The sequence below is a fragment of the Mytilus galloprovincialis genome, chromosome 5 (genome assembly GCF_965363235.1).
Source record: "Mytilus galloprovincialis chromosome 5, xbMytGall1.hap1.1, whole genome shotgun sequence".
Taxonomy (NCBI): domain Eukaryota; kingdom Metazoa; phylum Mollusca; class Bivalvia; order Mytilida; family Mytilidae; genus Mytilus; species Mytilus galloprovincialis.
This window is the reverse complement of record NC_134842.1, coordinates 34,567,116-34,580,239: the sequence shown is the minus strand read 5'-3', so window position 1 is coordinate 34,580,239 and position 13,124 is coordinate 34,567,116. Positions and strand designations below refer to the sequence as shown.

Genomic DNA, 13,124 nt, shown 5'->3' with positions numbered 1-13,124 from the left:
ATTGAAACATATTCAACAGATAAGAAATACAAATGTCAAAACAAATATATAACAGTTTTTAATCGAATTTCAAATAAATTAAAGAGAATTTTCTAAATATATGCATGCAACACACAGATTGTAAATGCATAACTTGCATGATAAATAGCATAGACTGATATCTTAACAAATTCTCAAATTTCCCGTGGGTAAATTCATTGCATGATTTCTTCCCACATAGTTGGTTGTTGTGGTTTACTTGAAATGTACCGAAATTTCAATATGATAATATAAATTGTTTAATTATTTTGAGATTGTCAATTATAATTTTAAATTTTGATTTTAATAAATTTTTCATTGCTGAAACATTCTGGAAATGTTAACCCTGTATTGCACAAACTTGTGTTTTCGTGTGTTTACTCTGACCACAGTGTTTTGTTGCAGATATACCAATATCATATAAGTATGTTCTGGATTTTGTATAAATATCACATCTTTGATAAGAATCGTATGATGTATGATATGAATTGGTACTCCTTTGTGATGTGTTTCGTTGGTGTAGACCCCACATCACATTTTAGTTTTATGAGTTACTATATAAATTGCTGTAACAGTCATATTCAGTAATTATCAAGTATTGACAATCTCACCCGGTATTTATCTTATACTGACAGTCAATCGTAAGATTGATCATGTACTGACAATCAAACCCAGTATTGATCATGTACTAAAACTAAACCGAGTAGTTTTCATGTACTGACAATCAAACCCAGTATTGATTATGTACTTACATTTTCAAGCAAATATTGCTCCTGTACTGTCGGTCAATTCTTATATTATTAATGGGATGACAGAAAAACTCAGACTGTTCATATACTAACACAGTCAAACCCAGAATGTCCATGTACTGTAACAGTCAAACTCAGAATTGTCATATTCTAATTGCCAAATTCAGTAGTGTCCATATACTGGCTGTCAAACTCGGTATTTGTCATGTAATAACACACTCAAACCAAATATTATGACTTTGTAATAATAGTTTACACTCAAACCAAATAGTATGACTTTGTAATAACACAGTCAAACTCAGTACTCTGTTCTAACACAATGAAACCTAGTATTATGTAATAACATAGTAAAACTCTATCGTGTATTAACACAGAATTGGGCTTGTACTGATAGACAAATCTAGCAGTTTTAAAACACGTGCTTGCAGTTAATTACGTCGTTCTTGATGTTCCTTTGTTTTTCTCTTAGAGTTGATGTCTTTCTGTCGGTTTTAGTTTGTAACCCGGATTTGTTTTTTTTTTTTTCTCAATCGATTTATGGCTTTTGACCACCGGTAAACTACTGTTGCTCTTTATTGATAATACTATTGAAGCTGCTGTAATAAACATTTACCATATTGCGTTGCCAATATTAAAAAGAAGTTGTGTTATGATTGCCAATGAGACAACTCTATACAAGAGACCAAATGACACAGAAATTAACAACTTTAGGTCAGTGTACGGCCTTCGACAATTATTAAAGCCAATACCACATAATCAGCTATAAAAGACCCCGAAATAACGATGTAAAACAATTCAAACGAGCAAACTGGTGGCCTATTTTTTGTATAAAAAATGAACGAAAAACAAATATGTTACACATAAAAAACGGAAACCTATTTTTGATCATGAGTTAGAATGTCCCTCGTGTATCTTTCGCCCCTTTTTACGTTGCATGTGCATATGTGGCCTTAACTCAATTTTGGAAGACAGAATAAGCAAAAGACTAAAATAAGAAAGCGTGTATTTTGTAGATTTCTATGAATTTCATGTCAATTTACATGACACAAAATATAAGGATAATCTAAATCTACAAATGATTTCTTATTTTGGGATTTTTATTTACAATATACATTATCGAGCCCAACAACCTGTGTATAATTTCTTTTATTATCAATTCGTCACTCGCTTCTTTTAGACAATTGTAGTTATTTTCAGCTTTTCTTCCTGGTCAAAGTTATTTTCGTATACTAATGTTTAATATTAAATTGATTCCAAAGTGCACAGAATTGTTGGTTAAACCTGATTTTTATCATTTAACAAACAAATTCAAAGTAATTATGAACTCAGCAAATTTTAAATAATAAGGCAAGCAACTCCTAGAATCATTTAAAACGACAAATATATTCTGTAATAATATATAACAGTCAGATAATGATTATAATAGTTTCATGTTTAGTAACTACATGAACAATAAAAAAAAGAATAAAAAAAAAGTATATGGGTGTGATGTTACCCCGACATACCTTTCATGTATTATGTCTATAAAATATGAAAATGTTCCGAATCTTTTTCAAAATGCAATGGTACAAATGTAATACACTTAGTCTATATCTGAAATAAAACTAAAATGCTGTATATTGTGTTATTGGAGTCGTTTGGGGGTAGTTGTCTCATTGACCTATATCCCTCATATCTTGTATATATACGTTTTTGGACTTTAAAATAAAAACACACTTTTGGTTTTTAATTTTTTATTCAGCTGTACAAGTGATTTATTTAACAACACTTTACATGTCCATATATAAGTACATATTGGTTTTTTATATATATAAAGGAAACGAAAGGACACAAAGAACAAATGATTAGAAATGTCATGGTAATGCTGAAAAAAGTGTCTGAATGACATGAATTGTTCTGCCTGCAGAATGACTCAGTTATTTCGCGCAAACTGTTTAAAAAAAATCTTGAATGTTATCAGTTACGCATCATAATTCATGTACGGTAAAAAAAAATAAAAAAATATTGAACCATGAACTATTAAAAAAGGTCGGACAAGCACATTGGTCACGTTCTCCAAGTCAAGAGACAACAATTTCATGAAAAGTAGGTCGTCTAAAATGAAATGCAAATTCGATCCTCAAACATATCTTTATACATAAGATATACACGTAGATCTGATGAGTAACGCCCTTTCAAACTGTAGTTTACATTTTATACTTGTGTTATGGTGTAACACCACTGTCCTAAATTAGCAAAGGTCTCCATGATTACAGACATTTTTAACCACGCCACAAATTCCAGACATAGGAACACTATGTGGCCAAGCAATGAGTGGCAGAAATATAAAATGTGTTTGTACGAGCTTAAGAAACAAGTGGCAAAACATGTGTCACCGAGCTCTATTTTTGTTTCGTAAAATGTACAAATATAATTTATAATACTTTTCAGGCAATTTTATATACACTGCAATTCGTCCTTAACGTCAGTCTGCTGTCTTTTATAATTTATGAAATAGAATCGACATTTGGCTTACAAATGTGGAGAGAAGAGTAACCCCAGAATGAACTATCTTTAGTTTTACAGGAAACTCTATTTTGTACCGTCAACTGGTAAAGAAACAAATGTATTTGTATGTCTTGGTACAACTACTGGTTGACTGTACATGTACATTAAGGATAAATTATTTTAAATTAACTGTGATCCAGAACATATCGACATACTTGCGAGTTAGCCGCTTACGTTATTTTAATAGTGCGAAAAATATACAACATAAAAAATATGATTAGTAAACAACAAAGTGGTCTCGTACACAAGGGTTTTAAAATCTAACAATTTCACATAACGATTATAATCAAACATGAACATATATAGACTTGTTATTAAATAAGATGTTTTTTAACAAACTGAATGTACATTATATTAGCACTTTTAAAATATAATACACTAATGCTTATACTGCAACAGTACAAATACCCACAGTGACACACACACACATGGTACAAGTATACACTCAAACAGTACAAATACACACAAACAGTACACATACCCACGCACACACACATCCATAAATATGTATGTACATATAAGTTTTTTTTACCGATTAAGGTGGCGTACAAAGAGAATATTTAAAACACGTATACTGCACTTAACTTGGGAACACTTATTACACTACAATATCAAATGATTTCGTATATTAATGTTCGTCCTTCAGAACACTGTCAATGTTATCATATTATCAAAATTAAATAAATTATAACAATAGGTCTCTATTTTTCTCGCGTTAACTTTTTGGTTCATACTTTTTTTTCAAAATTCAAGATTACAACCTCCTTGGTTATAAAACGTTTAGAAGCAACATGTCCTGCCAATTTCCTTTTTCGTTTGTAATCGTAAGTTTGAAATAAAACCTATCTGAAAGAAAACAAGGTTGCAGTGGATATTTAAATGAATGTTTGAGAATTTCAGCAGTTAATATATTTTTTTAAGAACTCTGGTGCCAGCGATGTTTTAAATTTCAAATTCAATGATCAACCATAATTTGTTAAGGGGGTTTTACATTTGACCACTACAATGTATGCTTCCAATTCTTTGAAATTGATCAAATATATATATAAACAAGAATGTGTCCAAAGTACACGGATGCCCCACTCGCACTATCCTTTTCCATGTTCCATGGACCGTGAAATTGGGTAATAATCTAATTTGGCTTTTAAGTTAGAAAAATCATATCATAAGCAACAAGTGTACTAAGTTTAAAGTTGATTGGACTTCAGCTTCATCAAAAACTACCTTGACCAAAAACTCTAACCTGAAACGCCTACTTTCATTTTCTATGTTCAGTGGACCGTGAAATTGGGATCAAAAGTCTAATTTGGCTTTTATATTAGAAAGATCATATCATAAGCAACAAGTGTACTAAGTTTCAAGTTGATTGGACTTCAGCTTCATCAAAAACTACCTTGACCAAAAACTTTAACCTGAAACTCCCACTTTCATTTTCTATGTTTAGTGGACCGTGAAATTGGGGTCAAAAGTCTAATTTGGCTTTAAAATTAAGATCATATCATAAGCAACAAGTGTACTAAGTTTCAAGTTGATTTGACTTCAGCTTCATCAAAAACAACCTTGACCAAAAACTTTAACCTGAACGGATGAACGAACGGAGCACAGACCAGAAAACATAATGTCCCTCTACTATCGTAGGTGGGGCATAAAAAAAAAGATGTGGTATAATTGCCAATGAGACAACTGTCCAGAAGAGACCAAAATGAAACAGACATTAACCATTTTTGTTTTACTTGGATCAATTTAAGATAGCTGCCCTTAAAATCAGTTCCAGTGTTTTTGTATTTTTATTTTTTAATACTGATGAAAAACTCTACTGATTAACAAAGTGATGATAGTTTAGCTCTTCGAGTTCAGTTGTAGTAAAAGTATGTCTACCTTCAAAGAATGATCGAGGAATTATTGAAATGTCTGTTAGTCTATTTCAAACTTTATACTAATTCATAATGATTCCAGACTATTTCTTGTTTTATAAGACTCTGATAAAAAATCAACTTTTCAGAAGTTACGTATGAATGAAACTCCGCAAAATTATGTTTGGCCAGGAATTCACTGAAATAACTTATGATTTACAATACAATATAGCAATTATTATAGTTTATACCGAAAACTACATGTATACTACGCATGTAAGCATAATGATAATACTAACTAAGTTTTGCCTGTATGAAGGAGCACCACTACGAATGGTATCGGAAACGAAATATTTCACATCTTCTCCAGCATTCCGCTGGCTTTTACTTACAGTTTTGTAAATGCTTATCGATTCACGTTTCGGGCAAGTTTTAGGGTGACTATCAATTATGTCAAAGCTAGCTTTTGGCTTTAAATCTCCCTCGAAAACGATTCTAATAGATAATTCGTTACAGTCTGAAACATTCAACACAAGAAGTTTCCGAATAGCACCACTTCGAGTAAACACCCAGCACAGAAATTCGGAAACGTCTGATTTTCGTTTCGTTATAATGGCTGTCGTTGAGTTTGTGTTTAATTTGAATGATGCTAAACATAAATATATTATTTCTTTTTCTGCTGTTGAACAGTCAATTGTACTTATAGTGAAAACGGTTTTGTCATGTTTAGCATCAAAAGTAACGCAGCCATCACATTTTGCACCTTCTTGAAAGTACAAAGAATAAATATCATTTCCGAGTTCTTCCGACAAGCCACAATCTACGCCAGTGTGAATTCTAGGATCAATTAAAGTAGTATTCTGAATTTCAACACTTTCTTTACTTTTACCAACTACAATATTAGTTAAAAACTGATTCTCTGCGCATGCTAACTTTCCAACATTACTAAGTGGGAAAACTGGCCAGGTAATACGTTTGCCAAATCGAATCTGTCGTATTGATGGCGATGATTGAAAAACCTCCATGCAAGAAAACTTTGGATAACAACCATTGTCAAACATTTGAAGTAAAATTATATGGTTTTTGTCTGTGTAATTTGATTTAAGACATTGCATTTTACCCATGTCCTTCTGGTAGAATTCATATGTTGACACATTGACAAAATTTGAAATATTTGTATGTAGTATTCCCCAATACCCTTTTATGTGTTCTGGTATTGCGCATATATTGGCTTCCGGTCGACAATGATTACATGATTTCTTACAATGCTCTTCCATGTCAGATTCACAAAATTTGCTCTCTGCACATTCTTGGAATTCATCTTCACAAAGAGAATTAATGATGTGTTTTTTAAATGTTATTGACAAATAATTGACAGTTTTCGAAGGAATTCCAAAAGAATTCCCAGGGTCACAAACAAAATCCATGAATAGATACGCTGTAATTACGTCATACGAATGCGACGTTATTCGTAGACAATATGGCTGAAAGTCATCAGAATCAGGTCTAAGGATGACGAATTTTTCATTCCCAGTCGTCCATTCGGCCATACAATCAACGTGCTGAATCAGGTTCATTTTCAAGTTATTGTGAATACATTCCTCATGTTTAAAGTCGAACATAATTCCTGTTCCTGATCCGCATTCACTTTCCATTCTAGCCTTCGGAATTTTGTTTGCACAGAGTTGCTGTCCACTTTTACGGATTTGCATATTAAAACCTCCTGAAAATGGGCACTTTATTGGAGGAGCCGTTTGAAAACTTGGTGACGTCATTGGCCAATGATCAAGATTCAAATTATCGCACATCGATGGACTTTTGACAGACATTTTTGTTGATGTTTTAATTTGTATGACGTCATCTGATTGCCTCAAAAACTGAATACATAAATATTCAGTTTCGGCAAGAAGTTGTGTTTTTTCTGTATGTTCCACTATAAACTTGTCATGCTCTCGAGTTTCATTACACTTCCGGATGGACTCAGCACATACAAGACCATTATTTGTACAATACGAGGATTCTATTGTATCCTTGGTAATTTTCGACCTCAATGAAGCCTCGTTATCATATGTCGCTATCCACATACTTCTCCTCGTAACAAACTTCGGAAACGTGCATCCATTCGTAACAGATATCACCATAAGTATATGTAATACAGTCAACCTCATGCTACATCTGGAATTCTTTTTGTCTTTCATCATCAAAGTCAACTGAAAATATGAATAAAAATTAAAACAATAAAAGAAATATTTTATCCATTTGTTGTAGTTATATAATTCCCAAGAATCGTTATATTTGCAATTTTACAAAATATTTTGGGGGAAAAAAATCATTCCATTTGACTTTTTCTTACTGGTTCGATTGTTTCTGATCATTTATTATATTTTTTCACTTTGCAAATGTATGTTTCTTCTAATTTTAACACTATGTTCGTAATTAGTTTAAAAGTGTTACCTCTTACTCCAAAGTTTGAGGTCCCCTGTTGTGGTAAAATTGTAAGAATAGTGATTGTTTATGAATAATGTAACACTTCTTCCGTTTGATTTTGCAGTTTGATCTTTTTCGCGTAGTTAAAAAATCACGATAAAAGGTGACAATTAGTTAAACTTAGAAAATTATTTTATATGTTTACAATTACAACAAATAAAATAATTATTCTACTAGCAAATAATTGCACTTCAAAACTTGTTGCTAAATTAATAAAAGCTGAATCAAAACTTATTCAATCTGACATTTATTGGAAATTGGTAATAAAAAGCAACTTGTGTCAACATATAATGGTTATCGGGGTTTGTTTGGTCGTCTGCCGCCTGATTAGTTCAAACGCAGGACGGCAATCACAATAGTATACAATTTTGATTAGTAAAGCGATCCTTTCAAATATCATTTCTTTAGGTATATTATACATATACTTTACTTAATATATGCATAGATGTTCTCAGCGTGAGAAATGTTTCTTAGTCTTCTTAATTAATTCAAAGTATCAAAAGTTTCTGTAAGATTTTTGCATACTAGCACAATTTCCATTAATTGTTAGAAGAATTCAATTAGGAATATCCGTCTTTTATCAACTAAGACTTGTATACGGTCATCTGCAATGCCCAAAGTAAATTTATTCAGAATGATACTACAGTAAATTAAAAAAAAGTCTAGTCTTGTTTCAAACAACAAAAAGCGAGTTGATATTAATCCTAAATGCCAGACCCAATGAACAGCCACGACCCTATTACCTATTTCCTAAGCTAAAAGATAGCGGAATTTTCTCGCTGGTTTGGTTACTTTGGGCTATAGTCCGCTCTTTGGTCGGGTTGTCTCTTTGAAACATTCGTCGACAGTCGTCCCTTTTCTGTGATTTGATGATTTGGTTTTCGGAAATTATGTTTTTTACTTTTTTCTTAATTTAACATGTATCTTTAAAGCTGTCTGAAATACCTGCAATTGCAAGTAAACCTTCTAAAAAAAATTCTCTTCTGTTGTGTTTAAAGTAAGTGAAAGCTTTGACGATTTGTTGTAATATACATCCGTATTGTTAGAGTGACTACATCAGATATATTGATTGATTGGTTGTTGGTGTTTTAACGCCACTTTTTGGGCTATTTCGTGGCGGTCAGTTTTTATGGGTGCCCGGAGAAAACCACTGTTCTTCGATAGGAAAACTGACAATCCTATTCAATTAAGTTTGGAGACGAGTGCAACACTAAATCAGATATATCTATACATGTAGCAACAAATCAGATTTATTAAAGCATAATTTTGATAAAATTGAAATTGTTGGTTCAATAATTTTTATCGGACGTTCCCTGTAAATTTGAACTTCACAAGAGAACATATCCAATGCAAAAAACTAAAATTGATTGGTATATGACATTTACATGTTAAGTGACACATAATCCCAAATAATGAGAGGAAATATGTTTAAAAATAAAAGTAAGTATAGAATCTAACTGACCTTCAAAGGAACGTTCATTATCAGGTTTCCAAAGAAATACAATTATTGAAATAAGTTTTATAGTCACAAGAAATTATAACTTGGTATTTTACAAGTGTTATGCACACTACAGTAAAAAAATTGAAATGTTTGTATTTGAAAATATATTGACTGCAGTACTAAAGTACAAAAAGTATATGTAGGAAGCCAATACATAAAGTATCTGTTAACATTGAATTTTACTATTACATTTTACTTGTTAGTTAAGTCCGTGTTCAACACGTATTCATTCACAACCATTTTTAGAGGTGATAATATAATGCCGTAATCTCAGTTGTTTCGAATACCTTAGTACTAACTGCATACGAAAATAAGGCTTTGCTTACGAGACTTGCTAAATTTATCCAATAATTTGCATATTTTTCACATTTTAAAACCTATTTCGTGTTTTAAACATTTCTATTTTACTGATTAAGAAATGAATGTTTCACACTTACTTGTCTATAAAATAATTTCTTCAGTTAAAACAAATGAGAAACCTGTATGAAAATTAAGTACAAAATCGCACAAGAAGTATTAAAAATTTATATAGATGAGTTATTTGCATGTTGTGTCCAATTTCATCCTTTCCATTTAGCTCTTAGTCGAGAATCGGCTCATTCTTACAAAGTACTGCAACGATTTCAACGATCTCCAAATGAAAAGAATTATTAATGAAATTTGAAATTAACATTTATGTCAATGTAAAGCTAGGAGTGGATACTGCGACTTGGCATGAAATCGACATAATAATAAATACACCGTTCTTCAGTCTTTATACAAATGTCCTTCAACACGATGGTGTTTACGAAACTAAACCGTTCACATTGTAGTATAATGCTATTGAAATATCAAGGATCTTATTTTCGACTTTAGCTAATTCACCAAAAAAGCATGTATATTTTACTAAATAGCATTTCAGGTAGAACGATGTGGGAATAGGAATAGGAATTTCAGTACAGAAAGTACGCTTTGCGCTAATAGAAATACATAATGTATATGTACAAGTATATAAGGTGTGTGAGATATATTCTGAATTATCAAATATCTAATGAACAGAATCTATCAAATAAATAAAAGAAAAGGGAGGGGCAAAAAAAATGCAAACAAACAAACACCTAATAAATCAAGTAAAAAAAGAGACCATACGGAGAAAAATACATGGACACTTCTGAAACTTTCGTCTATATCCAGCAACTCAATCTAGACGAACAAATACACCAAAAAGAACTCTCGAAAACCATCTTTACACTGCGAGTATTTCTTCATAGCTATAAATTTCGATTTATTAGCACCAAAACGTAGTTAGATACATTTGTTCTAGTATATGTTCAAACAAGGTCCAATGTTGATTGATCAATCTGAACGAAAATTACAAACTGTATACATGTAGTAGAAATCCATCAGACGAAGCCGAAAAACGATGGTTGCTATACATTGAGAGATTTCAGAGAAGATTTTAAAGAAAACTTTCCGAAAAATGAACCAGGTGCTCCGCAGGGCGCAGCTTTATACGACCGCAGAGGTCGAACCCTGAACAGTTGGGGCAAGTATGGACAAAACATTCAAGCGTGATACAGCTCTGAATTTGGATTGTGATAAAATTTTTGACATTACATGGTTTTTTATTACACAAAACAAATGTCAAGATTTTACAAATCAATTAAAGATTTCTTCAAACTTTTTAAATCTAAAATTAAATAGTTGACACAGCATAGGTTTCTGACACAGAATGAATGTGGTCTAATGAACTTAAAAAGTTTTTTTTTTGCCTTTGAGCAATTCACTATGCTGTTGAATATTAATCCTCTCAAAAAAATGTTTGAAGAAATTTTCTTTTTATTTATGAAATCTGAAATGAGAAAAATTTAAACCCCCCCCCCCTTTTTTTCACATCCCCGTTTCCCTTTTTCCAAAACTGATATCAATTCAAATTTGTAATGGAGTTTGCAACAATAACTACTCTTTTAAATACATCATAAAATATTAAAATGTAAAATAAAGTGCTTGTTATCACTGAATGGTAAAGATTGGTTGGTAGTAAAAGTGAATATACATTGTTTATTGTATAAAACAATAAAAAAAAACTTCATCAGCAACATTTTATATTGGCAAATTTCCAATGAAGTTATTTACATAAAGTTATTGGCAAATAAAAATAGAAAATGACATCATAGTCATGTCTGGCAAATGTCCAACATACATTATCTAAAAACATTTTAGATAAGATAAGGAAAAAAAGCTTCATCAGCAACATTTTATATTGGCAAATTTCCAATGAAGTTATTTACATAAAGTTATTGGCAAATAAAAATAGAAAATGACATCATAGTCATGTCTGGCAAATTTCCCATATATATTATCAACTACTATTCTATACAAAGAAAGATAACTCCAATTGAAAATTAATTGCTATTGCACAATATTGTGCAATTAGATATTTCTTGCTATTGTGCAATACTGTGCAATTGAAAATTTCTTGCTATTGCACAATACTTGATATGGAATCCTGATTTGGACCAACTTGAAAACTGGGCCCATAATCAAAAATCCAAGTACATATTTAGATAAAGCATATCAAATAAGCCCAAGAATTTAATTTTTGTTAAAATCAAACTTAGTTTAATTTTGGACCCTTTGGACCTTAATGTAGACCAATTTGAAAACTGGACCAAAAATTAAGAATCTACATACACAGTTAGATTTGGCATATCAAAGAACCCATTTATTCAATTTTTGATGAAATCAAACAAAGTTTAATTTTGGACCCCCATTTGGACCAACTTGAAAACTAGGCCAATAATTAAAAATCTAAGTACATTTTAAATTCAGCATATCAAAGAACCCAATGATTCAATTTTTGTTAAAATCAAACTAAGTTTAATTTTGGACCCTTTGGACCTTAATGTAGACCAATTTGAAAACGGGACCAAAAATTAAGAATCTACATACATAGTTAGATTCGGCATATCAAAGAACCCCAATTATTCAATTTTTGATGAAATCACACAAAGTTCAATTTTGGACCCTTTGGGCCCCTTATTCCTAAACTGTTAGGACCAAAACTCCCAAAATCAAACCCAACCTTCCTTTTATGGTCATAAACCTTGTGTTTAAATTTCATAGATTTCTATTTACTTATACTAAAGTTATGGTGCAAAAACCAAAAATAATGCTTATTTGGGCCCCTTTTTGGCCCCTAATTCATAAACTGTTGTGACCTCAACTCCAAAAATCAATCCCAACCTTCCTTTTGTGGTCATAAACCTTGTGTTAAAATTTCATCAATTTCTATTTACTTATACTAAAGTTATTGTGCGAAAACCAAGAATAATGCTTATTTGGGCCCTTTTTTGGCCCTTAATTCCTAAACTGTTGGAACCAAAACTCCCAAAATCAATCCCAACCTTCCTTTTGTGGTCATAAACCTTGTGTCAAAATTTCATAGATTTCTATTCACTTAAACTAAAGTTATAGTGCGAAAACCAAGAAAATGCTTATTTGGGCCCTTTTTGGCCCCTAATTCCTAAAATGTTGGGACCAAAACTCCCAAAATCAATCCCAACCTTCCTTTTGTGATCATAAACCTTGTGTTAAAATTTCATAGATTTCCATTCACTTTTACTAAAGTTAGAGTGCGAAAACTAAAAGTCGTCGTCGTCGACGACGACGACGACGACGTGATAGCAATATACGACGAAAAATTTTTCAAATTTTGCGGTCGTATAAAAACTATTGACGACAGACGTAAAGTTATTACATTAGGTCACCTGGTCAGGAAAAAACTGCTCAGTTAAGAAGCCAAGTTGAAGATTAAAACATCTCATTATTAAGTAAGCAAGGTTAAATCTGATTGGTAATGTTAGTACCTTAAGCTTATTCCTGATATTGGCAGCTAGTAAAAGTAACCAACAGATACTAATATGTATATTAACAAGTACCTAGCTAAGATGATAACAATACTTCACTCTTTAAAAAAAACAATGCAAA

At 31.6% G+C, this 13,124-nt stretch overlaps 1 protein-coding gene across 3 annotated transcripts in view; it reads right to left on the bottom strand.

Moving 5' to 3' along the window:
- Window positions 1-2,483: 2,483 nt before the first annotated feature.
- The window catches only part of LOC143075682 (uncharacterized), a 34,768-nt gene continuing 24,127 nt past the window's right edge, over window positions 2,484-13,124 (bottom strand). For all 3 annotated transcript variants that reach the window (XM_076251220.1, XM_076251221.1, XM_076251222.1), the window contains exon 2: window positions 2,484-7,377. In XM_076251220.1, the coding sequence (XP_076107335.1) occupies window positions 5,425-7,368 (1,944 nt within the window). In that variant the 5' untranslated portion in view covers window positions 7,369-7,377 and the 3' untranslated portion in view covers window positions 2,484-5,424. The remainder of the gene's footprint in view (window positions 7,378-13,124) is intronic.